At 38.4% G+C, this 27,753-nt stretch overlaps 1 protein-coding gene across 1 annotated transcript in view; it reads right to left on the reverse strand.

Moving 5' to 3' along the window:
- The window catches only part of CRYGN (crystallin gamma N), a 52,106-nt gene that overhangs the window by 8,787 nt on the left and 15,566 nt on the right, over positions 1-27,753 (reverse strand). The window contains exons 2-3 of the mRNA XM_044066907.1: positions 22,182-22,430; positions 10,588-10,733 (exon numbers count right to left, since the gene is read on the reverse strand). Of these exons, the coding sequence (XP_043922842.1) occupies positions 10,588-10,733; positions 22,182-22,430 (395 nt within the window). The remainder of the gene's footprint in view (positions 1-10,587; positions 10,734-22,181; positions 22,431-27,753) is intronic.

Consider the following 27,753-nt stretch of genomic DNA (forward strand, 5'->3'; position numbering starts at 1 on the left):
CAGTGGGGTATTCCTCAGGTAGATCTTTTTGTCTCCCCTGTGAACAGACAGCTTCCTCCCTTCTGCTCCAGAGTGCCATGCCATCTGGCCTGGAAGATGGCAGCCCTATCCTTTCCTTGGAAGGGGAGATTTCTTTGTGCTTTCTCTCCTCTTCCTCTACTTTCAAGATTTCTGCAGAAGATTCAGCTGGACACCCCAAAAATCTTGCTAGTGACTCCCTTTTGGCCGAGACAGCACTGGTTCACCCTCTTAATGCATCTGGCCAGGGGCAATCATCACAAGTTACCTCACTGGTTGGATCTCTTCACACAGGACAAGGGGTCTCTCATCCATCCCCACCTGCCCACTTTGCAACAGACATTGTGGGTGATAGGGTTTTGATCCCTTTCAGGCACTTGCTCTGAGGATGTGCTCAGGGTTTTACAGGAGGCAAGAAAACCCTCAACCAGAAAATCTTATATGTCCAAATGGAAGAGATTTTCAGTCTGGTGCCATGCTCGAAACCAGGACTCTTTTTCAGTGGGGGGGTCTGTCTGGTTCTCTGTTATTTGTGTGAGTTGCTCCACTCTGGCCTTACCTATTCTTCTATGAAGGCCCATTTGTCAGCCATTTCTGCTTGCCTGCTCTTGAATCCTCCTTTGACTTCTTATTTTGAGGTCAAGCAATTTCTTAAAGGCATCCTGCATGTTAGGCGTTCAAGAAAGCCTATTCCTCCTCCTTGAGACCTTAATGTTTTTTGGAAAAATTGATTCAGGTTCCTTTTGAGCCTTCAGATTCTGCTTCTTTGCAACATTGTACCTTGAAGACTGTTTTGCTGCTGGCTCTTACTATTGCTAGGAGGATTTCCGAGCTCCAGGCCATTATGGCCATTCCTCTTTTTTTGTTTTTTCAGAGGAACAGGGTGTCTGTTCATACTAATCCTTCTTTATGCCCAAGGCAGTCAATGAATTGTCCTTGAATCAGTCAGTACAATGCCATTCCTTTTTCTCTTCTCCTCAGTCTGCTACTGAGCGGGTCCTGCATACCGTGGATTTGCACAGACAGCTCAGGTACTATTTGGATAAAACTAGGACCATTTGTAAGTTTGATCAAGTTTTTGTTTCCTTTCATTCCAGGTCCTTGGGTTTGGCTGTTTCTATGCAAACCATCTCATCCTGGATATCTAAGGCCATTTCCTTTTGCTATTCTTTTCATGGCAAGTCCCTATCTGTTTCTGTTAGAGCTCATTCCACTAGGACTGTTGCCTCTTCTGGTGCTTTCTTCAAGGGGTTGGACACCAATTCCATCCTTGAAGTTGCTACTTAGTCTTCTGTGTATACCCTTACTAAGCATTATAATTTGAATATAGTTTCTAGGGCCAGAGCAGGTTTTGTTGAAACCATTTGTGTGAGTTTGTTGAGGGTTCTTCTCAGCCTTCCACCTCCCATTCTGTTTCTTGAGCTTTTTTTACTCTCCCTTCTGTTTCAAATACTTTAACAGTGATATAGAGGGACATAGTACAGTTGTGTAAAATCTTACCATAACAGTAGATGTCCTTCTCTTCACCGTTCACTCCAACCTTCCAACCTCCTCTTCTATATTCTGTATTTTTTCCTTCTGGATGTACGTGGACTGCTTTGCCTATGACAACTGTTCTCTTCTGGGCCACTTCAGTTCTAGATAGTTGCATCCATACGTCCCTTTTATGCCCTTCATTCTTTGTGGGAGCATAAATGTGATGTGTAGGGCAAACAAGATCTCTTTTAAGCTTATTTATAATGGCCGAGCGATGGGCTGCCCAAGGCAGGACATCCCTTCTGTATTGAATACTGCAGCGGTGAAGAGAAAGACATCTACTGTTATAGTAAGATTTTATACAACTGTACTTTCATTTTCTACAAGTGAGCATATTAAAGTCCCTTATTAAGTACATAAAAAATCACTTCCATGAAGTACCCCCATCTCATTGCTAAAAATTAAGTCACATAACTAGGAGTACTATAGCTAACTTTAAAACAGTCATGTGCTTGAGCAAGTAGTCCATACTTGCAAAATTAATATATTTTTTGCTTACTCACCCTATCTCATTTATTCTGTCTCAGTTGTGCTTGAATCTTATTTGCTTTTTTATTTACATGTTAAAATTTGGTCAGAATACATATAACTAAAACTTGTTACCATTAACCAGTTTGTCAAGTCTTCCTTATAAGTTAGGAAGATGTTAAAACTGCATTGCTATTGTCAGTTATCGAGCATACATTGTTCATCTGTTTCTCATACAGTACCTGATAACTACTATTTTATGTAATTCTTTTTCCAACTTTATTTTATAAGGCAGTCTCAGTGTACTCAGGTGGACCTCCTCACATATACCACCACAGTATACACTTGAGGTCAGACTTTAGACATTATGGAACACCTTTAACACATTGATCATCTGGACACTGAATTTAACCAGTCACTTCTTTTCCATTTCTTTTCTTAAAAAAAAAAAAAAAAAGTCACTTTTCTCACTCTACTTTATGACAATTACTTTGTTCTATCATTGTATATGGCCCATACATGGGCCAGTTATTCCTTAAGAAAGGATCATGACAGAATAGTGTTTTGTGGCTTCGACTGTGTGGTGCTAAACTGTATGCATCAACAGGAGAAGTTGTGTTATTGTAGAAAGTGTGGAGTGTTGTTGTCGGGGGACAGTGATTGCTACTTACAATAGGATAGTCAGGCCTTTCTATCTGATGCCTACAGTTCCCCACATAGCCATGCATCATACCCCACTCCATTTCAACATTTCAGTATACTCATTTTGAAATGCAGCGTGGAAGTTTCTTTCCAAGGAAAAGAGCTTTTCTAACATTTTCTGTCTGCTTCAGCTATTCTTATACAAAATGGAAACAGTGCACGTTATGCAGGTTTTTAATGTAACTTTTGAGTACCATAACTAATTAAGTATTAAATGTCATAAAACTATGACGTGCTAAGTAATAAACTGAAAACAGAACATTTCACATCATAAGCTCGCAGTGCTTAGCAGAACCATCTGTAAATGTGTAGAATTTTATATAACCTAGCCGCACATTGTGGTCATTTGGCCTTCTGGGCTCTCAACAGCCATGAGATTTACAGGTTTGCAGATAACTTTTCAGCAACCCAGCTATTCTTCTTTAACTGAGGGAACCAGTGTGAACCTACTTAGGAGAGGACAAATACTTCTGTAACCAATATTCTGCTAACATTTGACATGCTTTTCCTGTGGCTTCTGCTTTGCTGCAAATTACATCACCTTGTAATAATGAGGGAGGTGATACATTGTTCATGTCTGCTCACAGCATCCTGGTTCAAGGGAGGTGGCTCTCTGTATCATCACTGACATCTCAGTGGTGACAGAATGTCATGACATCATCACAAAGATGGAAGTTCTGAGGCACTCTAATATTACTGCTGGTTTATAAGGATCCCATGCCAGCACATGCATCTGTTTCCAACCCGCATTATTGATATAAGTGATACCCAATGGACCAGTAGCATTACCCCACCACCACCACTGACATGACGTTGTTATCCTGTGACAAAGCTGAGGTGTAGCATAATGAATTGCTGCAGTCTTTACCTTTTGTTTTGAGATGTAAAAAAAAATTACATACTGAATTGTTCACTCTTTTGATGAAAATGTAGATACTTTGAAATCTCACTGCACAGCTAATAGGATAAATCTATTTTTTTCATAATTGTAAAACATATAAAATATTATATATACTAACTCCAACGTTGCTGTACTTGAGAAGAGGAGGCAATCCCATACCCCTTTTTCACAATTTCAGATCTCAAAATTTCAGTCTTTGAAATTATGATAGAGATCCATATTTTCATTTTAGTGCTATACAGCAGAAGTATTTTGTGCATACTCAGTCTTACAATGGCGCTTTTTAAAAGTGGATACTTTTTCTTATGTGTCTTATTAAAGGAACAGTTGATTATGTCTGGACAATTTCATTAAACAATAATATACTCAAAATTCAATTTATTTTATTACATATTGATAATTTTTGTCTGGTACCTAATGCCAAGGAACTATAAATTAAATAAAAGTTTATTTTAAATTATTTACAACTGTTCTGTATCTCTCTACCTACCTGTAGTCATCACGTAGCAATTGTAAATCACTGGTACTATCACAGCAAAATGCTTATTGACAAAACAGAGGATTATGACTTTGGGTGGTAACACTCTATATAAGCAAAGACTATGGAAACAGAAGAACATAAAAGGAATCCTAATGAAATAATGTCATTATTTGACACATATTTACACAGACTGGAACGCTATCTAATTCTTCTTCTTTTCAAAGTTCTGTCTGAATTGCTAATAGCCCATTAATGCATTAAAATTTCAATGTGTGCATTAAATAAAGAAATATAAGTGATAATAAGCATGTAACTGCAAACTGAATATGGCAAAAGGTGTCTTTATTAATAGGAATCTACAAGATAAAAAAACAATAAATGTCTACCAATTAGGCATTCATTTATTTGCATTTGTTAATCAGGGTAGGGTGCTTATCCACAACTTTTTTTCTGGTTAAGTGATTTGCTCATATTTGCACAGCAGGCAAACTGAGGTGGGATGAATCAAAATCTATACCTTTGGTTTTAGAAAGCAGCTCATTAACAATTCAAACCCTTAATCGCCCCAGGGCCTACCAGACACCGGCAACCTGATACAATATATGGAATGGTGAAAAGAAGTTAAACTGCTTCAAGTTGCTTATTCCTTGCAGCTTATGATCGGGGCTGGCCTTTGGTCAACTGGTTCCCTAGGCAAAAGGAGTCCAAAGCATACCTCCCCCACAGTACCTAGTTCCCTGATCCTGGTCTACCTACACCATCCAGATTACTTTTTTCTTCCTTGTTCTCACAGTTCGTCTTAATCTTCATTTTTTTCCTGTATTCATTCAACATATTTTAAAGAAAAAAATTCTTTACTACAAAAAAAAAATAAACAACTAAATACATGAAAAGTGCCCCTGCTAAAGCGGAACCCGGGGCAGCCAGCTAGTTAGCCTATGCCTAAGGCCGGCTATGCTTATGATAAACTATTCCACAGTTCCAGCTAAAAAATGAAAAGCGATGCTTCCAGTTTCCAGTGTTTTTTTTTTCTGGCAAACATGAGCACTGACAAAGGTAGCACATTCATGTACTTTCCTAGGCTTGATTAACAGGGCCTGCATTAAACATTAGACACAATTTGCTGTAATACTGGGAATGTGTTGCAGCTATTCTGACTCTTATAAAAGCTTTCTCTGTATCATCAAAGAGTTTTACTCCAGCTGTACCATACTTCATTAGGGAGCACAGCCCATGCTTTGTCATCTTTGCTAGTTTTGAATAAGTTCTCAAACTCAGATGGCCTGATGGCATGAAAGCAAGGCATCTGCCTGGGCTGTTGGTGAACTTCAATCAAGTAACAGCCTGGGATTCTGAAGAATGGCTGGTGTGGGCGAGGTCATGACCATTCGATGTAGAGACTCAATCGATACTAATATGATCTCTAGAGAAACTTGGAAGATGTTGTAGGTATCATTCTACAAACAGAGGTGTATCTGTACTCATACAGCCAGTGTGTGTGTATAAAAGCATGCACTTCTAGGCATTGAGAACATCATGGAATTGTATATAGGTGGACATGATATAGGCCAAGATCCATAACAGCTAGAAGGTGTATGAAGAAACGTGGTTCCCGCATTCATTGATTGTAAGTCCTTAAGGAAATAAATGATGTGTATCAGGTATAGCTGGTGAATAAGAACAAAGTGACCACTAGGTTGGCACTAAAACTGAAGGTACTACTGCTCAGTGCTAAGAGTCTTAACAAGAAACTGCATTCCCTGGAAGCTCTCTTTGCCCTAGAAAATGCTGATATTTGTGCAGTTACAGGAATGTGGTTCAAGGCTGTGGAAAGCACTGCAGCAGTGCAAGGCTACAATGCCTATAACACATTCAGACCATCCTCTGAAAAGGGAAAAACAAAAGGAAGAGGTGTTTCCATTTGGGTTCCTATTAGAATGACGAAAACGCATTTTGTTGAATGTGTTTTCATCGACACCTAAAGAGCGAACAGGCAAAACAGTGAAGCAGCTCTTCAGCGAATTCTTTCCCTGGGAAAGAAGTCGCTTGGCCTCTTCATTGCTTTGGTGTGTTCTGCACTGTAGTGTGGTCCCTTGTCCGGTATAGATCCCGAGCGTAAATGTGCAACAGTTACTGACTTTAGGGTTAGGGTGCAGGTTAAGGTAAGTGCATATGTATGAAAGTGTTTACTATTTTTTTTTTGCATTAGATGTACGGTTTAGTTAAGTGCATATGTGTTTTAAGCTGTTTACTTTTGTTTTGGGGGGGCTGAATTAGGGTTAAGGTAAGTGTGTATGTGTTTGGAACTGTTTACATAAATGTGCAATCTTAGGGTTAGGGTGTGGGTTAAGGTAAGTGCATATGTTTTAAAATGTTTACTTTTTTTTTTTTTTGCATTAGATGCATGGTTGTTACGTGCATATGTGTTTTCAGCTGTTTACTTTTTTGGGGGGTAGAATTAGGGTTAAGGTACGTCTGTATGTGTTTGGAAGTGTTTACTGTTTTTTATTTTTTTTTTGGTTGGAACAGCGATTTCTTTCCCTAAGAAAGAAATCGCTGTTCTGAAGTGTCGACATTTTCAGCTTTCGCTGAAAAAGGGTCGATGAAACATTGTTCGCTGTTTTAAGTGTTCAATGTTTTAATATAGACCCTTTCCATTCACATCAAAAAGCAATCACACCTCTAGATTGGTCAAGCAGGATGACTCGCTTGAGGTACTCCATGTCCAGCTGACCACAGGTAAAATCCACCACCATATCAATGCTAGATACAGTCTCTTAGTCATGAACCATGAAAACCACTCCGCATACCAGAAGTTACTAGAATCACTTATCATTCAGCCCAACATACTACTCATGGCAGATTTTAACTACCCATCCGTAAACTGGGAAACATATATGACCACTAACATGCAGGCTTAGAGATTCCTGAACTTTGTCAGTGCAAATGCTCTGGAACAGCTGGTCTGCAGTCCCACTAGGGGCTCAAATATCCTTGACATAGTACTCATAAACATGGGGGAGCATTGCAACCCCCCCAGCATAAAGTCCTCATTGGTATGATCACATCATAAATCAGTCTCCTTTGAAATAATGCAGAAGTACACATGAATGTCCTGTACAATAACTTAGACAACTGCATAGAAACAGCAATACCTGACCAAACTAAACCCAGGTCTAGCTGGAAAAATAAATCACCCTGGTGGACCCCTGGCATAAATAGACTATATAACAGAAGTAAAACATTCTTGTGTAGAAGTAAGTCAGAGTGAGCACAACAGAGAAAAAAAAAATCCCTCATTAGCCTCAACAGGCAAATCTGGGAACTAGTCAAGTCTTCAAAGCTAAATACAAGACTATAATAGCCTCCCATGTAAAGGATATCCACAAATCATTTTTTAGTTATGTCCAAAATCATAAAGGGAAACACTCAACAATATACTGAACTGGCTGTAAATTACTACCTATAATCAGCCAGAAGAAATAGCAAACCTGCTGGCTGAAAAATTCAGCTCAAATTTCACCCCCTCTTCCCCTCCGGTCACTCCCCATAAAATACCTCCTACCATTCTTTTGCCTGTTATCAGAAAATAACCGGTCTTCTCTGCACTCTGTAAAGCTAGAAACACCACATCAATGGGCACTGATGGAATCCCCGGGTGCCTATTAAATAGCTTGAAACATGACCTAGTAGATCCACTCTGATCTCTATTTAACCACAGTCTCCAGACAGGCTTTGTCCCAGTAGGGTGGAGGACAGCAACAGTCATCTCTCTGCACAACAGGGAACCATCAACTGACCCAGGAAACTACTGACCCATACGTCTGACTAGCCTCATATGGAAGGCTATGGACAGGATAATCATGGACCTGATTAATAATGACATAGGAAATCTCCAGACACTAGACCCAACCCAGTTTAGCTTCATCAAGGGCAGGTCCTGTCTGCTCAATCTTGTGGACTTCTTTGAGAAGGTCACCAAGGTCATGGATGAGTGCAAAATGGTGCATACCATCTACCTTGACTTGGAAAAGGCATTTTACATAATATCCCACACAGTTATTATAGAGAAACTCACAAAATTGGGCATAGACCTCTACGTCACTAGATGGATAGCCAAATGGCTCATGGATAGGACACATATTGTTAGAGTTGGGGAGTCCACATCCAGCAAGAGGCCAGTCACCAGTTTAGTAACACATAAGGGCTCAGTGCTGGCCCCCACCTGTTTAGGAGATACTTCTCAGATGTCAAGGCAAATGTAGACGTCCTTTGGCTGACAAAGTTTGCTGATGACTGCAGGTTGGGGGCAATTATTGACTCCCCAAACAATGTTGATATCCTACAGAAAAGTATGATGCAGACTAATAATTGGTGTCAAAGCCATGGCCTCAAGCTAAATGTGAAGAAATGCATAAAAGTACCCTTTGGGAAATCAAATACCCCTTCAAATTATAACATTAATAGCAACCCCCAAGAGTGGACTCAGTAGTGAGAGATCTGGGTACTCAGATAGATAGTAATCAGAGCTTTGACCACCACGTGTCTACAGTGCTGAAGAAATCCCTCTGTGTTGCTCAGCTTAAAAGTAAGGACATGGCATCCAAATCTAAGGATGCCATAGTTGTACTCATCCCTAAACAGACCAATAATCAAGTACAATGCACCCTTTGGCATGTACCTTGCCAGGCAGTTGGAACAGCTGGAGTGTCCTCAGTTTCTCACCAAAAAAATACAGGGTACAACCAACATGTTATATGTGGACTGATTAAAAATCCAATCACTGTATTCAGTTTCCTACTGATTACTGAGGAGTGATCTATGTCTGAACTACAAAGCTGTCTCTGACTCAGCCCTGATGGAAAAGTTGCATATTCACAAAACTAACTGCACAAGGGTTACCCTTTCCAAGGATCTAAACCTGATCTCTGACATGAACAGATCATGCTGGAGAAACAGATTTGTTTCCCAAAGATTGCCCCTCCTCTGAAATAAGTTTCCTGTTCACATGAAGCAGAGCCCTTTGCTGACCATCTTGAAGCACAACTTGGACCGATGGATAGGAAATCGCAAATTCACTCCTGGGGTGGCACCCATGTCCCTTATGGACAGAGGCAGTCTGTAAAAATATTCAAAACTCTGCTTGCTGATCCTTGTTATCTTTCCCCTAGGAATAGAAAATTGGGTAAACTTGTTAGATATATATTTAGACATATACACTTCTGTTTAATAATTAAAAAAAAAATATATATATATATATATATATATAAATATATATATATATATATATATATATATATATATATATATATATATATACTGAAAATAATAGTGCATGTACACTTCTGTTTGCTAGTTAGATGCATACACTTCTGTCTGCTAGAATATATGCAGGATAATTTAGTCAGTTAGATGCATACATTTTTGTTTGCTAAAAAAGTGTTGAACTGTTATTAGCTAAAAATCAGAAAAGGCACTCATCTGTAAATGTAACATGAGGGTCTGGTACAGCATGAGGAAAATGCTGATAAGGATAACTCCTTAAAAAATGCATCCAGCTGAATGTTCAATGTTTGGTACAAGCTTCAAGGAAAATTACAGATAAGAAATTTCCTGAGACACAGGTGCAGGGAGTATGGCAAAACTGCTTTCATACGGAAACATTCACATCCCTAAAGTTATTCACCTCGAAACAGAACAGACTGTATGACATCAGAAGATAGCAAAGTAACAGACTGCAAATTCCAAAGGTATTAAATAACAACAGGCTTTTCTCATGGACAAGATCCGAATGGCATGAGAAAGGATATAAAAAAGGACATTAAAAGTGTATGGGTTTGGATATGATTTCTTGTTAGATCTCAGCACTGGAGATCATCGTCTGTATTGTTTGAAAAGTGTAAAGCTGAGACAGTAAACTCTACAAATTGTACAGTATTGTACGTGTTGTCTGTTATATAGACAAGTTATTTCAATAGTACTGCACAAAGTTTAAAAGGTTAATAGTCTGCAAAGTTTATGTGTACTAATCAAACTTTGTTTTTACAAGGCACTAAAGCAGCAGCTAATCAGACTTTGATTTCAGTATGCAGAAGCTGCTTAGATTTTATTTCTACTAGGCACCAACACAGAGCTGCATTCGGCAGCCTCAGTATGGACAAGATAAGACAAAACTGTCATAATTTTTTTAAATAACTTTTCAAAACTGGCTAGGCTTGTAAGGGCTCTTGAATCGTTAGCCTAGTAATACCCTATGAACCTATGAACTTAAAGCCACTGCAGTGTCCAAGACACTGGAAACCATATTATAGAATGATATTATACAGTTACAGAATATTTTTATAATGCACTCTAATTACCTTGCCCATAAATTCACTAGACATCCTTTATAGTGGTACTTAACTGTATTATGTGTATAATGCTGTACATGTAAAAAATCTAAGATTCTTTCTCTTTCTCTCTCTTCATATGTACTACTTACGCTCCATCTCCAAAAATCTTGATGGCATTAACACAGTTCTTGTTCCAGCCACGGCCCTGCAGGAAAGGACAGTCTTCACAGAACTCCATACTTTGACCAGTGAAATTGCAGCCCTCAAAAATCTCGATTCTGTAGTGTTCACCGTGCTGAAAAAATTATATCTGAGTTGAATGCAGAGTATTAACTCCTTGTCACAGCTCCAGTACATGACCATACAATACCTGTAAACAGTATAGGAATAATCGTCTTACACAGCTAATATTTCACTGGGATTAAAATTCATATGTAGCTAAAAGTACTATTGCCTAATGCCTACAACACTGAAGTCCCATTCTGATAGCTATAATAATGAGATGGGGGGGCTCTCTGATAGATGGTACCAGACAGAGAATCTATCTAGAGGGCCTAAGGGAGGCAAATGCATTAAAGAAATGGATAGGTTTGTAATATGAATGGAGTAATGGTTTGTAGTCAGGATTCAGGCTGTGTCACACCACCAGATCAGATACCAAACTTGTGGTTGGTACTGTTCATCATGTTAGTGAGCCCATCACCATGGTGCATGGTACTTGTATACATGTTTACATAAATACTGTTTCTCAGATTGAGGATAGTGTGTAGGGGGAATGTTTATCTGCAGTTAACAAGATATAGTAGTTAAGCAAAGCATCTATACAGTGATGTTCCAGACTTAATTTTTTAACTATTTTATGTACATTCATAGCAAGAGGCTGCTATTGGTTAAATGTCCATAGAATACTTTAAAATGTGGTAAGTGCATTTTCATGGCTGGAGATAGTCACAGCATATAGAAATATATGGCTTTTTGTTAATGTTTGTACAACGCAGCCACTTTACAACATTGTCATACTATTTAGCTGTACATAACTGTGAAGAGTAAGGTATAATTTATGAACTTTATGCATCATATATATATATATATATATATATATATATATATATATATATATATATATCGATCTACTTCAGATGTTCAACATTCCAAAATGCTGACTTTCCTATGGCCGAGACCATATGCTCGACATTTTGAAATATTGAACATCCCCTACATAACATAAAACACACAAAAACACTTCACTAACAGCGTTTAGCAGGGGGGCAAGCGCCCCTGCATCCCCCACACCCCCTGCTACTTAAATATTCCTACTCCGAGATCACACCACAGTGCAGAAAAGAGAAATCTCCCGGTTCCGCACTGTATAGCAATCTCCGCTATACATGTTCGACATTTCAAAATGTCGATCATATGGTCTCGGACATATGAATGTCGGCATTTTGAAATTTCGAACATCTCAAGTAGACCCATATATATATATATATATATATATATATATATATATATATATATATATATGGATCTAGGATTATTGAACGAAAGTTCACTAGTCCGAATCCACAATAACCGAACGCACTTTAACGAAAGTGCTTTCACTGAAAAAGTACTTTCATTAAAGTGCGTTTGAAAAAAAAAACAATAGTTCTTCTTTTATGCAGGGGGGCAAGCCCCCCTGCACCCCCCCTACTTTTATATTCTCACTCCGAGGTCGCACTACCACACTACAGTGGAGAAAGGAGAATTTTCCCTTAACTGCACTGTAGTGCGACTGGCACAGCGAGCATACTTATCCAAATGTGCTGCTTCGGTGAACAGCACTTTCAGTTACGTATGTTCGGTGGTGTCTGCTTCGGCAGACAGTGCCGTCGTGGATCTGTACGGATCCTATATATATATATATATATATATATATATATATATATATATATATATATATATATATATATATATATATATATATATATATATATATATATAGTATATAGTAACAAAGTCCTACTTGACCCTTTGACTGCCTGGACCTCTGTTTCACAACTTTCAGAAAAAGCAGAAGTGGTATCCTCAATGAAAATGTAAAATAACTATTTGCAAACAAAAGCATTAATGCTAGTAAATATTTTCTTTGTTCTCATGCTTGTAAACAGAATGAGTCAGCCAAAAAAATTTAACTGTTTTGTTGTATTGCTGCTGTTTTTTTTTTTTTCATTACATTACAAATTAATTCAAGGCCTATGTGTATTGTGAGGAAAAAGGCCAGAGGCTAAGTGTCCTCGAACTCTAAATATAAGTCTGTATGTTTTATTTTCAATGACCACATGCTTTGGAATGGACTATTCTGCTTATGAAATTAGTGTTACCTTTCTTCATAGAATCATTTGAAAATGCAAGTGTATATTTAAAATATTATCATAAATCTATAGCTTAGCTTCCACTAAAAAACAAAAGCTCAAAGCTTCATTACCACTTCTGAAAATGTAAAAAGATGATAACTTATAATCATTTAAATAATTCCCTTGGGGTTGCTTATTAAATTTGTGAACTATGCCAGTATCACAAACTCATTTGTTCAAGTCACCATTACAGTGGTTACTTTCTCAACATTTTGAGCAAATGTACAATGCATTAAATTACTGCAATGTCTCTGTGTCAAAAAAAAACAGCATAATTTGCTTTCAGTGAAAGTCAGGCTATTAAAATACAGTTTTCTGTGGTATTTAGATTCTCAGCTCATACATTGTAAGATCTATAAATAATTCAGCTACTTCCTCCCATGATGTACACTGTTCCTCTAATTGATATAGCTTCTCCAACCTAATGTTCTTGTTGATGCTATATTAATATACAAACGTGTCATTACCCATATTTAATTTGACAATATATCACAATGAGGCATAGTCCATGGGGACTCCTATCTGATCTCGTCTGTCAACCTGTCCATCACCATTGCAAATAACAAAGGGCTCAGAGCTGATCCTTGCTGTAACCCCACCTCCACCTTAAACGCATCCGTCACTCCCACAGCAGACCTCACCGCTGTCACACTACCCTCGTACATATCCTGTACTACTCTTACATACTTCTCTGACACTCCTGACTTCCTGTAAACTTCATCAGAAACAAGTTCACAGAGAAGTAAACTCTTCTTTATATAAAAACAGGTGGTTACCATTAACCAATTAAATACACTTTGTTTCAATAATTGAAAAAACCATCATATTAAAGTGGCAACTACATATAAAAGTCAAAAGTAGCAGTTCACTGATCTAAAATCATGACTCAAAAATATATTCGCACTCAACATTTACTAATCAATGGACACAACCTTTACAGTTGAAAATTCTCAACTAAACTACTAAAAATAGGCAACATTTCACCTCTTTAAACTTTTTAATTTAAGAATACTGCTGATAGAACAGTTGTCATTTAAGCCTGGAGGATTATAGGCATTCAGCCTAACTTGCCAAGTTAATTCAAGTTCTTCTAGTTTTAATGATCTAGGGCCACCCCTGCTGTCATACTTTACTTGGTCGATAATAATAAATTTGAAGGCATGATCTTTATTAATAAAAATATGCTTGGCTAGGGCATTCTCTAATTTATGTTTATTGATGGCATATTGGTGCTCATAAATTTTGTCAAGGAGCCTACGCTCCATCTTTCCTATATAAAAAGCAAAACAGAATCTACACCTAGCCAAGTAAACAACAAAACTAGAGTTACAATTAAACTTGTCTTTCAGTTTATATTGTGTGTCATTAATATTAAAATTGTTAGTAACCTCCACAAATTTACAATAGCTACAACTTTCACATTTGTTCATACCATTACAGCGGGCTATTGGTATATATTGTTGTTCCAAGAGGGTCTTTAAATTCTTCCCTCTTCTAAATGTCACCCTAGGGAAATCACCTACTTTAAGATGAATATTTGGGTTTGTCTTGAATAATTCCCAATTTTTCTGTAATATTCCAATACATGAATAACTATGTGCAGTATATGTGGTGATAAAGCTTAGCGTAACATCCTTAACCTCACTATTCAGTGTACTAGGACTAACCACCGAATTCTCAACTACATTATTACCAATACTAGGGGAAATAGGTGAAGTTTTAACACTTAAGAGTGGTATGTACACTTTAGTCACTCTCTTCACCTTAACCTCTTTTATAAGGTCATCCAAAAGTGACTCGGGGTAGCCACGATGCATAAACATACTTTTCAAGATGGAGCATTCTTCAAGAAAGTCTTCAACTAGACTTATCATTCTTGAAGCTCTCACTAATTGCCCTTTAATAACTGACCTCTTTTGATAAAATGGGTGGCTACTGGAAAAATGTAGGAACGTGTTAGAATACGTATTTTTCCTATATATCTTTGCTACAAAACTACCTAATTCATAGTTTTTTTACTAACCAAATGTCTAAATATGCTATAACGTCGGTGTTAAATGTAGAAGTGAATTGTAGGAAATGAGTTGTACTGTTAAAGTAATCCAACACGTACCTAATAACACATTCTTCTCCATTGATGAGAATAAAAATATCATCAAGGTATCTTGTGTAAAAAACAATAGAATCACAAATAGCATTGTTCTTAAATACGTATTCTGATTCCCAGTATGCCATAACAAGGTTTGCAATACTAGCTCCGCAAGGTGACCCCATTGCTACCCCCTACTTTTTGCAGAAAAAATTGGTCCTGGAACATGATGACGTTATTAGATAGTACTAAATCAATAAGTTCCATGGCTAAACTCATTTCTGCAACTGTGGCCTTATTTTTCTTTAACATTAAATCCACCCATTCTATGGCAATCTCATGAGGAATACAAGTGTATAAATCTTTCACGTCAATAGTGAGGAAGTTAAAGTTCACATTAAATTCTAAGGCCTCAATCTTTTTCAAAAATGTCCATGAGTCCTTACAAATTTGGTCCTCATGACATAAGTATTTTTGCAGGATAGCATCTACCACTTTCGCACAAGAGTAGGTAGGTGAACCTCGACTATCTACCAATGGTCTCAAGGGAGGATTTTCCATACTCTTGTGTATCTTGGGGATGCCAAATATGATCGGATATCTAGGATAAATTGTTGACAGATAATTGTAAATCTTCTGTTCAATTCTGCCTTCAGTATACATATCCTCTATACAGTTTTTAATTAAACTGTATGCCTTATTAACCTCAGAACGTGAACTTATATCATACGCACTGGTATTCAATAGTACATTCATACATTGTTGGTAATCACCGTTTTCAAAGACAACTAAGCCACCACCCTTATCTGGTTTGCAAAAATGTAAACCCTGAGACTTAATATACTGCAAGTATTCACGTTCATCCCTATTGATGTTATGAAAAGCCTTGTGCTTAAACCGAACTTTTGCAGCATGTCTAATATCCAGTTCACACAGTTGTTTGAACATTTGTAAAACTGGATGCAATGGGGGGGGGTTGTACGTACTAGGGATGTGGAATTTATTGGGTTATCCATATTTAAAGCATCTCCAATAATTAAATTAAAATTCAGCTTCCTAATATAGGTTTTAATGTCGACAATAGTATTAACTATATTCAGTGGCTGAGATGGAACAAAAGTCAGACCTTTAGATAGAAATTCAACAATATCTGGACAAAACTCAACAGAGGAAAAAATATACAATTTAAAGTCCCCTGCTTTATTTGTGATTATCACTGGAAATTGTTAACTTTGGCTATCAGAAATTACAGGACAGTCGATGTTCAATTGTTGATTATCATACAAGACTTTCACCGAAGTGGAACCAATTAATTCTTTGTTGAACGTAGGTGAAACATCCAACAATTCAACCTGACAGAATTTATGAGCACCACTATGCCATCAATAAACATAAATTAGAGAATTCCCTAGCCAAGCATATTTTTATTAATAAAGATCATGCCTTCAAATTTATTATTATCGACCAAGTAAAGTATGACAGTAGGGGTGGCCCTAGATCATTAAAACTAGAAGAACTTGAATTAACTTGCCAAGTTAGGCTGAATGCCTATAATCCTCCAGGCTTAAATGACAACTGTTCTATCAGCAATATTCTTAAATTAAAAAGTTTAAAGAGGTGAAATGTTGCCTATTTTTAATAGTTCAGTTGAGAATTTTCAACTGTAAAGGTTGTGTCCGTTGATTAGTAAGTGTTGAGTGTGAATATATTTTTGAGTCATGATTTTAGATCAGTGAACTGCTACTTTTGACTTTTATATGTAGTTGCCACTTTAATATGATGGTCTTTTCACTTATTGAAACAAAGTGTATTTAATTGGTTAATGGTAATCACCTGTTTTTATATAAAGAAGAGTTTTCTTCTCTGTGAACTTGTTTCTGATGAAGTTTGTTGGTCAGGCTTACGAAAAGCACTTAAAACAGTTCAATTAAATAGTTTTATTTTATTACATTTGTGGACTCTTTTGCTAGTTTGCCATGCCATTGGTTTGTACTTTATTCAGTTTGGTTGCCGTTTTGTGTTTTTACTCCTGACTTCCTCATACAATACCACAACTCCTCTCTAGGCACCCTGTCATATGCTTTCTCTAAGTCTACAAAAACACAATGCAACTCCTTCTGTCATTCTCTGTACTTCTCCATCAACAATCTCAGAGCAAACATCGCATCTGTAGTGCTCTTTCCCAGCATGAAACCATACTGCTGATCACTAATCATCACATCCCTTCTTAACCTAGCTTCCGCTACTCTTTCCCATAACTTCATGCTGTGACTGATCAGTTTAATCCCTCTGTAGTTACTACAGCTCTGCACATCACCCTTATTCTTAAAAATCGTTACCAAAACACTTTTTCTCCATTCCTCAGGCATCCTCTCACTTTCCAAGATTTCATTAAACAATCTGGTTAAAAACTCCCCTGCCATTTCAACACCTCCATGCTTCCATGGGTATGTCATCTGGGCCAACAGCCTTTCCATTCTTCATCCTCTTTATAGCTATCCTTACTTTCTCCTTGCTAATCCATTGTACTTCATGATGCACTATCCCTACATCATCCAACCTTCTCTCCCTCTCATTTTCTTCATTCATCAACCCCTCAAAGTACTCTTTCCATCTCCTCAACACACTCTCCTCGCTTGTGAGTATGTTTCTCTCATTATCCTTTATCACCTTTACCTGCTGCACATCTTTCCTAGCTCAGTCCCTCTGTCTAGCCAATTGGTACAGGTCCTTTTCTCCCTCCTTAGTGTCCAACCTTTCATACAACTCTTCATATGCCTTATCCTTAGCCTTCGCCACCTCTCTCATTGCCATGCACCTCATCTCCTTATACTCCTGTGTACTTTCTTCATCTCTCTGACAATCCCACTTCTTTGCCAACCTCTTTCTCTGTATACTCTCCTGTACTTCCTCATTCCACCACCATGTCTCCTTGTCGTCCTTCCTCTGTCCACATGTCATACCAAGCACCTTTCTAGCAGTCTCCCTTACTAGCTCTGCTGTAGTTACCCAGCTATTTGATAACTCTTCACTGCCACACAGTGCCTGTCTTAACTCATCCCTGATCTCCACCTCACAATTACCCTTTTTCAATTTCCACCATTTGATCCTTGGTGCTGCCGTCACACTCCTAATCCTCTTCTTGATCACCAACGTCATCCTACAAACCACCATCCTATGCTGCCTAACTACACTTTCCCCGGTCACCACTTTACAGTCTCCAATCTCCTTCAAACTGGCCCTCCTACATAAGATATAATCCACCTGTGTGCATCTTCCTCCAGTTTTGTATGTCACCCTATGCTCCTCCCTCTTGTTAAAATACATTTTCACCACAGCCATGTCCATCCTTTTCGCAAAATCCACTACCATCTGACCTTCTGCATTCCTTTGTTTAACACCATACCTACCCATCGCTTCCTCATCCCCTCTGTTCCCTTCACCAACATGCCCATTGAAATCTGCTCCAAGCACCACTCGCTCACCCTTGGGTACAGCCATCACCACTTCATCCAAATCACTCCAAAATTTTTCTTTCTCATCCATTGCACACCCAACTTGTGGAGCATATGCACTAACAACATTCATCATTACACCATCAATTTCCAGCTTCATAAACATCACTCTATCCGACACTCTTTTCACCTCCAAAACACTTGTAGAATACTGTTCCTTCAGAATAACTCCTACGCCATTTCTCCTGCCATCCACACCATGGTAAAACAATTTGAACCCACCTTCAATACACCTAGCCTTACTCCCCTTCCATCTGGTCTCTTGCACACACAATATACCAACCTTCCTTCTGTCCATCATATCAGCTAGCTCTCTCCCTATACCAGTCATACTGCCAACATTCAAAGTTCTGACCCTCACTATCACATTCCTAGCCTTTCTCCTCTCTTCCTGCCTTCGGCCATGTCTTCCAACATTGTGATATGTTGTGAGAGTAGGGAACAGGTGGAGGAGACCCTGGAGAAATGGAGATATGCTCTAGAGAGAAGAGGAATGAAGGTCAGCAGGACTAAGACAGAATATATGTGTGTGAATGAGAGGGAGGATAGAGGAATGGTGAGGATGCAAGGAATAGAGGTGGCGGAGGTGGATGAGTTTAAATACTTGGGGTCAATAGTTCAGAGTAACAGTGAGTGTGGGAGAGAGGTGAAGAAGAGAGTACAGGCAGGATGGAGTGGGTGGAGAAGAGTGTCAGGAGTGATTTGTGACAGACGAGTACCTGTAAGAGTGAAAGGGAAGGTCTACAAGAGGGTAGTGAGACCAGCTATGTTATATGGGTTGGAGACAGTGGCATTGACAAAAAGGCAGGAGACTGAGCTGGATGTAGCAGAGTTAAAGATGTTAAGATTTGCACTGGGTGTGACGAGGGTGGACAGGATTAGGAATATGTATATTAGAGGGTCAGCCCAGGTTGGAAGGTTTGGAGACAAAGCCAGAGAGGCAAGATTATGTTGGTTTGGACATGTGCTTAGGAGGGATGCAGAGTATATTGGGAAAAAGATGCTACGGATGAAGCTACCAGGTAACAGGAAAAGAGGAGGGCCTAAGATAAGGTTTATGGATGTGGTGAGAGAAGACATGCAGGTGGTTGGTGTGACAGAGCAAGATGCAGAGGACAGGAAGAAATGGAAACAGGTGATCCGCTGTGGCGACCCCTAACGGGAACAGCCGAAAGAAGATGATGATGATGATGATCACAATGAGGCATGTCTAGAATAACGGAAAATAAGCATTAAAGTCACAATTTAAGGTAAACAAAAGCTGAAGGCCCTGTCTGTATACTCTGTATCCTACAGGCTGCTGAGAAGTGACCTGTGCCTGGTCTACAGAGCGATCTCTGACCCTGTGCTAATGGAAATGCTGCATGTCTGCAAATCATATGGGACAAGAGTCATTCACTCCAGGGATATCAACCTAGTCTGTGACATAAGCAAAACATGTTAGAGAGACAGGCATGTCTACCAGAGATTGCCACTCCTCTGGAATAAACTCCCACTTCAAAAGAAGCAGAGCTCCTTAATGACCCTGTTTAAGTGCAACCTTGACAATTAGGTGGAAGATCGTAAATTCACCCGGGGGGGGGGGGGTGGCACCTATGTCCTTCATGGACAGGGACAGTCAGTGTTAATTATTGATTTGCTTTGCTAATAATGGCCTTCTAACCATAGTCAACTAGGGAGCAAGGGTATTACATGGCTAGGTTTGTTAAGGCTCTAGGGCCATTAACCTAGTAACCTCCTATGAACCTGTGTAAAAACATTACTATTAGGCTTTGCCTTACAAGTGTGATGATAACTGTTTACACCTGATTACACAAGCTTAGTAATGCTTCCATTCCACCTGTAATACACACGTGATAAACACAACTAACTATGCTGTGATCAGTCCAGGTAAGTTTGTTTTTGTCTTTTTTCATTTCCTATTGTATAGGATATTATTCTATATAATATATGCTTTGTTATATACAATATCTGATTTTAACCTTATAAGACCTGTAAATAATTATGCTTTTTTTTTTCTTGACTTAACTGTTACATGGGAGATTTTTTCCTGTGGATCCTGTCTGAAAGTAGGGGTCCACTTTGATTTACTGAATTTTCAAAACTTTGAAACCCATATGGCCAGGACCATATGTTTGAATTTTTGAAACTTTGAAGACTTTGAACTGAGATCACAGTACAGTGTGGAACAGGAGATTTACCATTTCCCTCACTGTAGTGTAACCTCAGAGTTGGTGTATTTAATCAGCAGGAGGTGTGGTGGGTGCAGGGTGGTTTGGCCCCCTGCAAAAACGTACTACTTTTAGTGTTTTTATTGCAGTTTCAAAGTTTCAAAACTTCAATCATATGGTCTCTGCCATATGGGTTTCAAAGTTTTGAAACTTCAATAAATCAAAGTGGACCCAAAAATAGACCTAGCTCAAAAGGGCTGACCCAGTTAACAATACATCAATAAATAAATAAATTAAATACATATGTGAACAGGCAATGTTTTATTGAAACCACAATTCTAATTAGGATTTGAAAACATGGTGCTTTGCATTTGAAATTAGTACAAGTACGAGTTTCATGGAATTGTGTCCAAAAATGTAATTCTCTCTCTACATTATGTTCTCTGCCAGAGGTGCTAAATATCAGCTGCTAATACTTGCATAGGGTTAAAAGTTTATTTTTTCTTCATTTGGTAATACTGCCTGATGGTTATCATATCCCTTATTCCATTTGTTCCGCATCAGTGGGGTCAAGGGTCAACCAGTAAGGGCCATTATTAAGGCAGTCATCAGAGATAGTTTGACATTTTTAAGCCCTACTTCCCTTGTACCAACCTTAGTGAAAATCCTTCCCTTGTCACTGGGTTCAAGGGTAGACCAGGAGGGACTATCTTAAAGGCAGACATTGGAATAGTTTGTTTAAGCCCCACATCCCTTACACCGACCTCAGTGAAAACCCATGGAAGTGAGTATGCTGTGGTCATCAATTGTGCACCATCCCACAGGCATGCAAAGGGTTAGTTAGCACCCATTATTAAGGTGGTGCGGGGGTGGCAAATCATAAGCAACATTTGTAAAATTAATCTTAATGCATCTGTTTCCAAGACACTGGCTAAATGTTTGCAGTTTATCAATGCATGTAGCCCTAAATTATTTAATCACAACTGTATACATTGTAAATAAAGAAGCTCTGACACTTTGTAAATGCTCTATTGTAACTATTAACCTTTACTATGTATATAAGTGCTGCTGTTTCCCTCTGTATATTACATGTATTTGTCTAATTTGCTATATTTTAATTTACTATCAAACTTTCTATAATTGGAATATGTATTCACTATACTCTACAATTATTTTTTTCTATTGTACACTGTACCCGGGCTGTGACTAAAAAGGGTCAATAGACCATCACTCTTACCCAGTCATAAAACTGAGAATTAAAAATAAAATAAATAAACAAATCAATGTTTTATCTGGCCTAAGAAAGAACAGTGAATTAAGTTGAATAGGACGGGGGGTAAGTGGCACCCAGGAACTTGACACAAAGAGGAGTGAGGAGAGACTCCATTACCAACAAATGGTTAGTTGCATATCAGACAAAAAAATTAAAAAGAAACAAAACAGAAGAATATCAGATAATACTGGGCAGACCAGGCCTCTCCCCACATCATCATTCACTGTCAGATTGTATAATAATTTATAAAGGCACATGAATTAACTTGGCAGGCGTATAAACTCTAATATTGCACCTACCATTCGGACAGGTCTGCAGGATCCCATATGATCATTATGACCGTTCCAGTGTTGGAAATTGGGGTACTCTCCATGCTCTAGAATGTACTGCTGTCCTCGGAAGTCAGGATGATCAAAGCATATCCAGGCACCACTCTCCACACGGATGGAGTTCACTCGGTTCATAAAGCCTCTGTCCTGGAAATTATCACAGTCTCCAAAGACCTCAAGCTTCCTTCCAGTAAAGCACTTGCCTTCATAAAAAATTATCTGCAAACAAGAATGAAAGAAATAAGTGATAACTCACTTTTTGCACTTCTTTAACTCAGTTGTGGCTTATATTTTTAATGAAAGCTGTTTACTTTTGAGATAAAATAGGCCTTTTTTATCCACTCTTTCCATGTTATGCCCGCCTTTTCAGTGCTATCCCCACTTTCATAGGGATTATTTTTAATTCTCTTTGATTTACGCCTTGTTGTAGGGCAAAGAGAAATAGGATTGTCTTCTTGATCACAGAACCTCACATGCAAATTTGTTTGTACAAATCAACTACTTGAATGGAGGAGAGTTTGTAGTGCTGTGAACAAAAGCTACATAGCTATGTTTTTCACTTGTCTTTTACTTGTTTTCTCCCTTCTCTAGCTATGGTATATATATGACTATAGAAGGCAGTTTGGTGCAGTTACTTCTCTTTTTAATTTTGTATTTACTGTCTGCTAACCTGCCTAGAGCAGTCATCCAGATGGACCATTTTCTGTCTCATTCTGGGAAAATGGAGTGTAGAACACTAATAGTAGATAGAGTAATCAGCATAAAAAGTATGTAATTAAATTTTTGGTAAGCATACAATGAAAATATATTGAATCATAGTGTGTTAGTACTGAACACAAAACAGCAGGTTTGCACCCAGGTATATACAGTTGTATTTACAGAGTTTTGTTGCTGTTTACTGGAGGATACTGCCTCACAGTAGAAGAGGGAGCTAGGGGGTTCAGAGTAAAGAGAGGAAAACAGAAGGCGGGGAGTGGTGAATAGATTAGAGGATAAAGGAGTGCACAGGATAGAGAGAGGGAGATTGGAGAGAATTAGGAGGGTGGTGATAAATAAATTAAGACAATGTAATGGGAATCAGCCACATGTTAAAGAGCTGTTTAAATCCAGCATTCACTAGCTGCAGATTGTATGAATAATGAATTCACCCAACCAGACCAAAGCTCCTGGGTTATCCCTCACAACATGCAGCTATGCCTAGTGGATTCTGTCTGATTAGCAAACATTAAACAACTATTTGTGTACAGGAGCAGGTACTTCCCACAGAGTACTGTTGCTCCAAGCCTGCTTTTAAGTGGTGTCATCCCATTCTCTCATTCACAGTTTTCCAAATAACAGAATTCAGGTGAAGCCACGTGTTCCTTCCCTAAGTTAGGAGAGGGTTCAAACAAATGGCGAGTCTCCTTATGCCCTGATTATGTCAGCGGCACAGCTCCACCTACATACGAGTGCCTATCATGACAAGTATGTCGTATTACTAGAGCACCCTGTATTTTGTTTTGCCTTGTTTAATATGTTTCAAATCATAATACAATTACTATACTTGCACTGCCTAAAAAAATCCTTTTCTTACTTAGCAAAAGTAGAGCTCTGTCTAAATTACAGAATTTTTAGAAAGCAATTACCTTGGTGGTCCCATTGGGGTCATCTAAGTAACTGAAAGACAGACAATAACTGATCATCTCTTCACTGCTTCACATAACGCAAAATGTGTCCTTGTCCATGTCTTAGTTGTAGGCTTAAAGTGGTGCTTGGACTAGTTCACTTACCTGGTTATCAAATAAATGCATTTTATTGTTTGAGATTGATATAATGGTTAATGTGTTTACCTCACAGACATAAGGTACAATGTTTGATTCTCACTTTTATAAGGGAAATTGGCTAGGCTTTAAATGGCCCACAAGGGCAGGCAGCTAGCTTAGTACTTTCATATGAAACTATACCAAGTCTTCTAAGGTCCTCAAAATATTCACAAGTTCTGAAGTTCAGTACAGAATGCACAATTAACTGCAGTTTAGTGACTTGTCATTATTACCTTTGTTGTCTCTGTGTTTGTGTGTTTCTATCTGCAGTCAGTACTATTTGTCCCCGAATCACTGATGCTGTACTGCTGTACCTGAGTGGATTTGATCTGGGAGTCTAACAGTGATCATGTTATTCTATCATTCCATGCAAAGGCATTGTAATATTAACAGAAACCTGGCTAAAACCTGACATTAACAGTAATGAAATCATTGCACCAGGATACAGCATTCTATGTAAAGACAGGGAAATCAAAAGAGGAGGGGGTGTAGCAATCATATTTAATAATAACCTATCACTCTAGCTTTTAGATGCAAAAACCCCTGACTTAGGAGATGCTGAAATAATACTTGCCAAGTTAAAAATCAATCCCATTAAAAACATAAACATGTTAGGTGGATACATCCCACCAGTAAATAATATTCCCACACTAGAAAGCATACTACACTGGGCGTCCAATTCCCTTCCTCAAGAAATAATCCTAATGAGTGACTTCAACATTGATTGGCTCACCTTCTCCTCTCCATACCCAACATCCCATATTAACCTTCAAGGGTTTACCCAATTAATCACATCTCCTTCTAGGGCCGATAAAACTTCAAACTGACAATCCATATTAGACTGGACCTTAGTTAATACCCCAACCCAAATGTCCCATTCAAGTTGTCTCCCTGACAGCCTGAGTGACCACCAGCCATTCTTTCTCCTTCGATCCAAAACTCATCAAACCTGCCAAGCTACCTATCATCTAATCAGAGACAAAAAAACCTTCAACTCCAACAACGTAATTTCCTCCCTAAAAAGCTGCAACTGGGAATCTCTCAAACAGTTATCCTTAGATGATGCAGTTAACTCCTTTAATTCCACCTTCTTAAACATCCTCAACCACCATGCACCACCAAGAACTATCAGAGTTAAATAGAACTATGCACCCTGCTTAAGTAAAGAATGCAAATCTGTACTTAAGGCCTGAGATAAGGCCTGGGAACAATTTCACAAAAACATATCCCACTTAAAAAGACAAACATTCCTAGGACTACGTAATAAAGCCAAAAAAAATGGTAAAATGGGATAAAACCAACTACTACCACAATATTCAGAAAAAACACCAAAACAATCCACAAAAGTTTTGGGCTGCAGTTAACAACATATTACACCAAGGCAAATCAGCTACTCCCACTCCGTCAACTCCCAACAATACAGATAATTTAGCAACCCAGTTTAATACTTACTTTACAGAAACAATTCAAGCCCTCGCAAAGTCTCAGTCCACTACTGACGATTCCATTCCTGTCACAGACCAAAACAATACTTTCATACAAACATCCACCAACCAGTTTACATTTCAACCAGTGCCTACTGATACAATCAAAAAACTTCTCAAAAGGCTTAAAGCATCTATTCTAGCAGCAGACAACCTCCCTGCTGAATTCCTACATATTGCAGTAGAAGGAATAGCCTACCCAGTAGCCATACTCATTAATAGAGCTATCTCTTACAGACTGATTCTTACTATTTGGAAAATCTCACACATTCTACCCCTACATAAACAAGGAAACTCCACTGAGTTCACAAACTACCGCCCTATTGCAATCTTATTCCCCCTGTCTAAAATTTTTGAAAGAGATGTTGAAACCCAATTCATGGATTACCTTCACAAGCAAAAATTGCTAACAAATATACAGCATGGCTTTTGCCACTCTCACAGCACCACCCCATCCCTAATGTCCTTCACCAGTACAGTTAATCAGCATAGGAATAATGGACACTTTCTATCTGTCATATTCCTAGACCTATCTAAGGCCTTCAATATGGTTAATCACTCAAAATTAATCAATGTTAAAGAATTATCCCCCTCTTCTTCCAGTTACTGTCAAGGTTCCATCCTGGAGCCTCTGTCTTCACCAAACAACTCCACACCTCACGTCACTATGGTTCAATATGCTGACAATTCAACTCTTACATGCTCAGCCTCCTCTCAACAAAAACTCCTCAATAACACCCAGGAGTCTTTCCTATTGTCTGAAAATTGGCTCTCAAACTGTCAGCTCATCCTTAAACCAAACAAAACAAAACTTCTTCTCATCTACCCAGGTAAAACCCCCTCGCCATCCTTCATCATCTTATCTAAAAATAAAACCTTCATTACCCCTGTGACGCCCCTGCACTGGTCTGGTAATCAATGAGCCTCAATCCTCACCACTGGCAATAGTGGGGAGCATATATACTGGGAGGATTACAAGTACACACACAGTAAAGTGCAATTTCCCTTAAGAGCACACAGAGACCACAGTCAGTCTGGGACTGTTTTCTTCCTCTTACTCCAGATCCCCAGTAAGACTCCTCACTGGCACAGCTATAGGGTTGAGATCTCAGCCGAGTGGCCAAACCAAGATCTCCAGCACCCTCTCTGTCCAACCAGTGCTTTGTGTCCCTGCCCAAGTAGCTGACACACACACACACACACACACTTTGAGATTTGATTTGTATACAGGCGCACACACACACACACACACACACACACACACACACACACACACACACACACCTGGGGAAGGCTGGCACAGGTTTGCTAGCTATGACCCCTTCTGCCCAGACTATAAACTGCCATCAGCCAACTCTCATCAGTTACTTTAACACCCTTAACAAAGGGTGTCCAATCTTACTGTGTAATGTTACTATTAATCCAAATGGTAGTCTGACCAAGAGCAAGTTTATTTAGGAGTGACGTGTACAGTGTCACCATATAGATATGCAAGTACCCTAAGAGCTTAAATATCTTTAAACAGACCAGCCACAATTAAAAGGTTTAAATATATTTAATAATAAATAATAAAAGAACAAGAAAATACTCAGTAAGTAATCAGTTACATCAGGGTTCAAAATCACAGGAAATATTTAAAACAACATTGAAGGACAGTCTCAAATAAATAAAGAAAACATCTAAGCTACACTTTAATATATTCCTATCTGAATCTAAAAAAAAAGTTAGTATGCCCTAAAAACTTACTTACAGCAAGGCAAGTGCAGATGTGGTGATGAATTGATGTTCTTGTTAGGTCAAGACAAAATACAAAATGCACACTTTCTCTCTCTGAGAGAATTCTTAAATTAATATCAAATATTACTGCTGGGTTAGCTTGGATTACATCACTTTTTTGTCACCTGACTTCAGTTCCCAACCTAATGCTCCATTGTAACATTTGACATCTCCTTGTGAAAAATACATATATCTTAGATGTTTGCAGATCCTGGAAGTCATAAAACTATAAAACACTTCTACATCTCAAAGCTAGTAATTACTTCTCTTTCAGTACAATACAAAAAACTTCTAGCTCTAGACATTGTGTCTGCTACTGCACTGAAACTGAGAGATAACATATCTTGTTTATGGCCCAGCTATAAAGTAATTTGACCTCAACTATTCTTAAGTTTTGCAAGTTAATCTTCTATGTTCTAGTAGTGTACACTGTGGGTACATCCTTGAACTCAGTACTGTACAAACCCTGTTCAACACACA

This window comes from Protopterus annectens, chromosome 3.part1 (genome assembly GCF_019279795.1).
Source record: "Protopterus annectens isolate FY-2018-M chromosome 3.part1, PAN1.0, whole genome shotgun sequence".
NCBI classification, from domain to species: Eukaryota; Metazoa; Chordata; order Ceratodontiformes; family Protopteridae; genus Protopterus; species Protopterus annectens.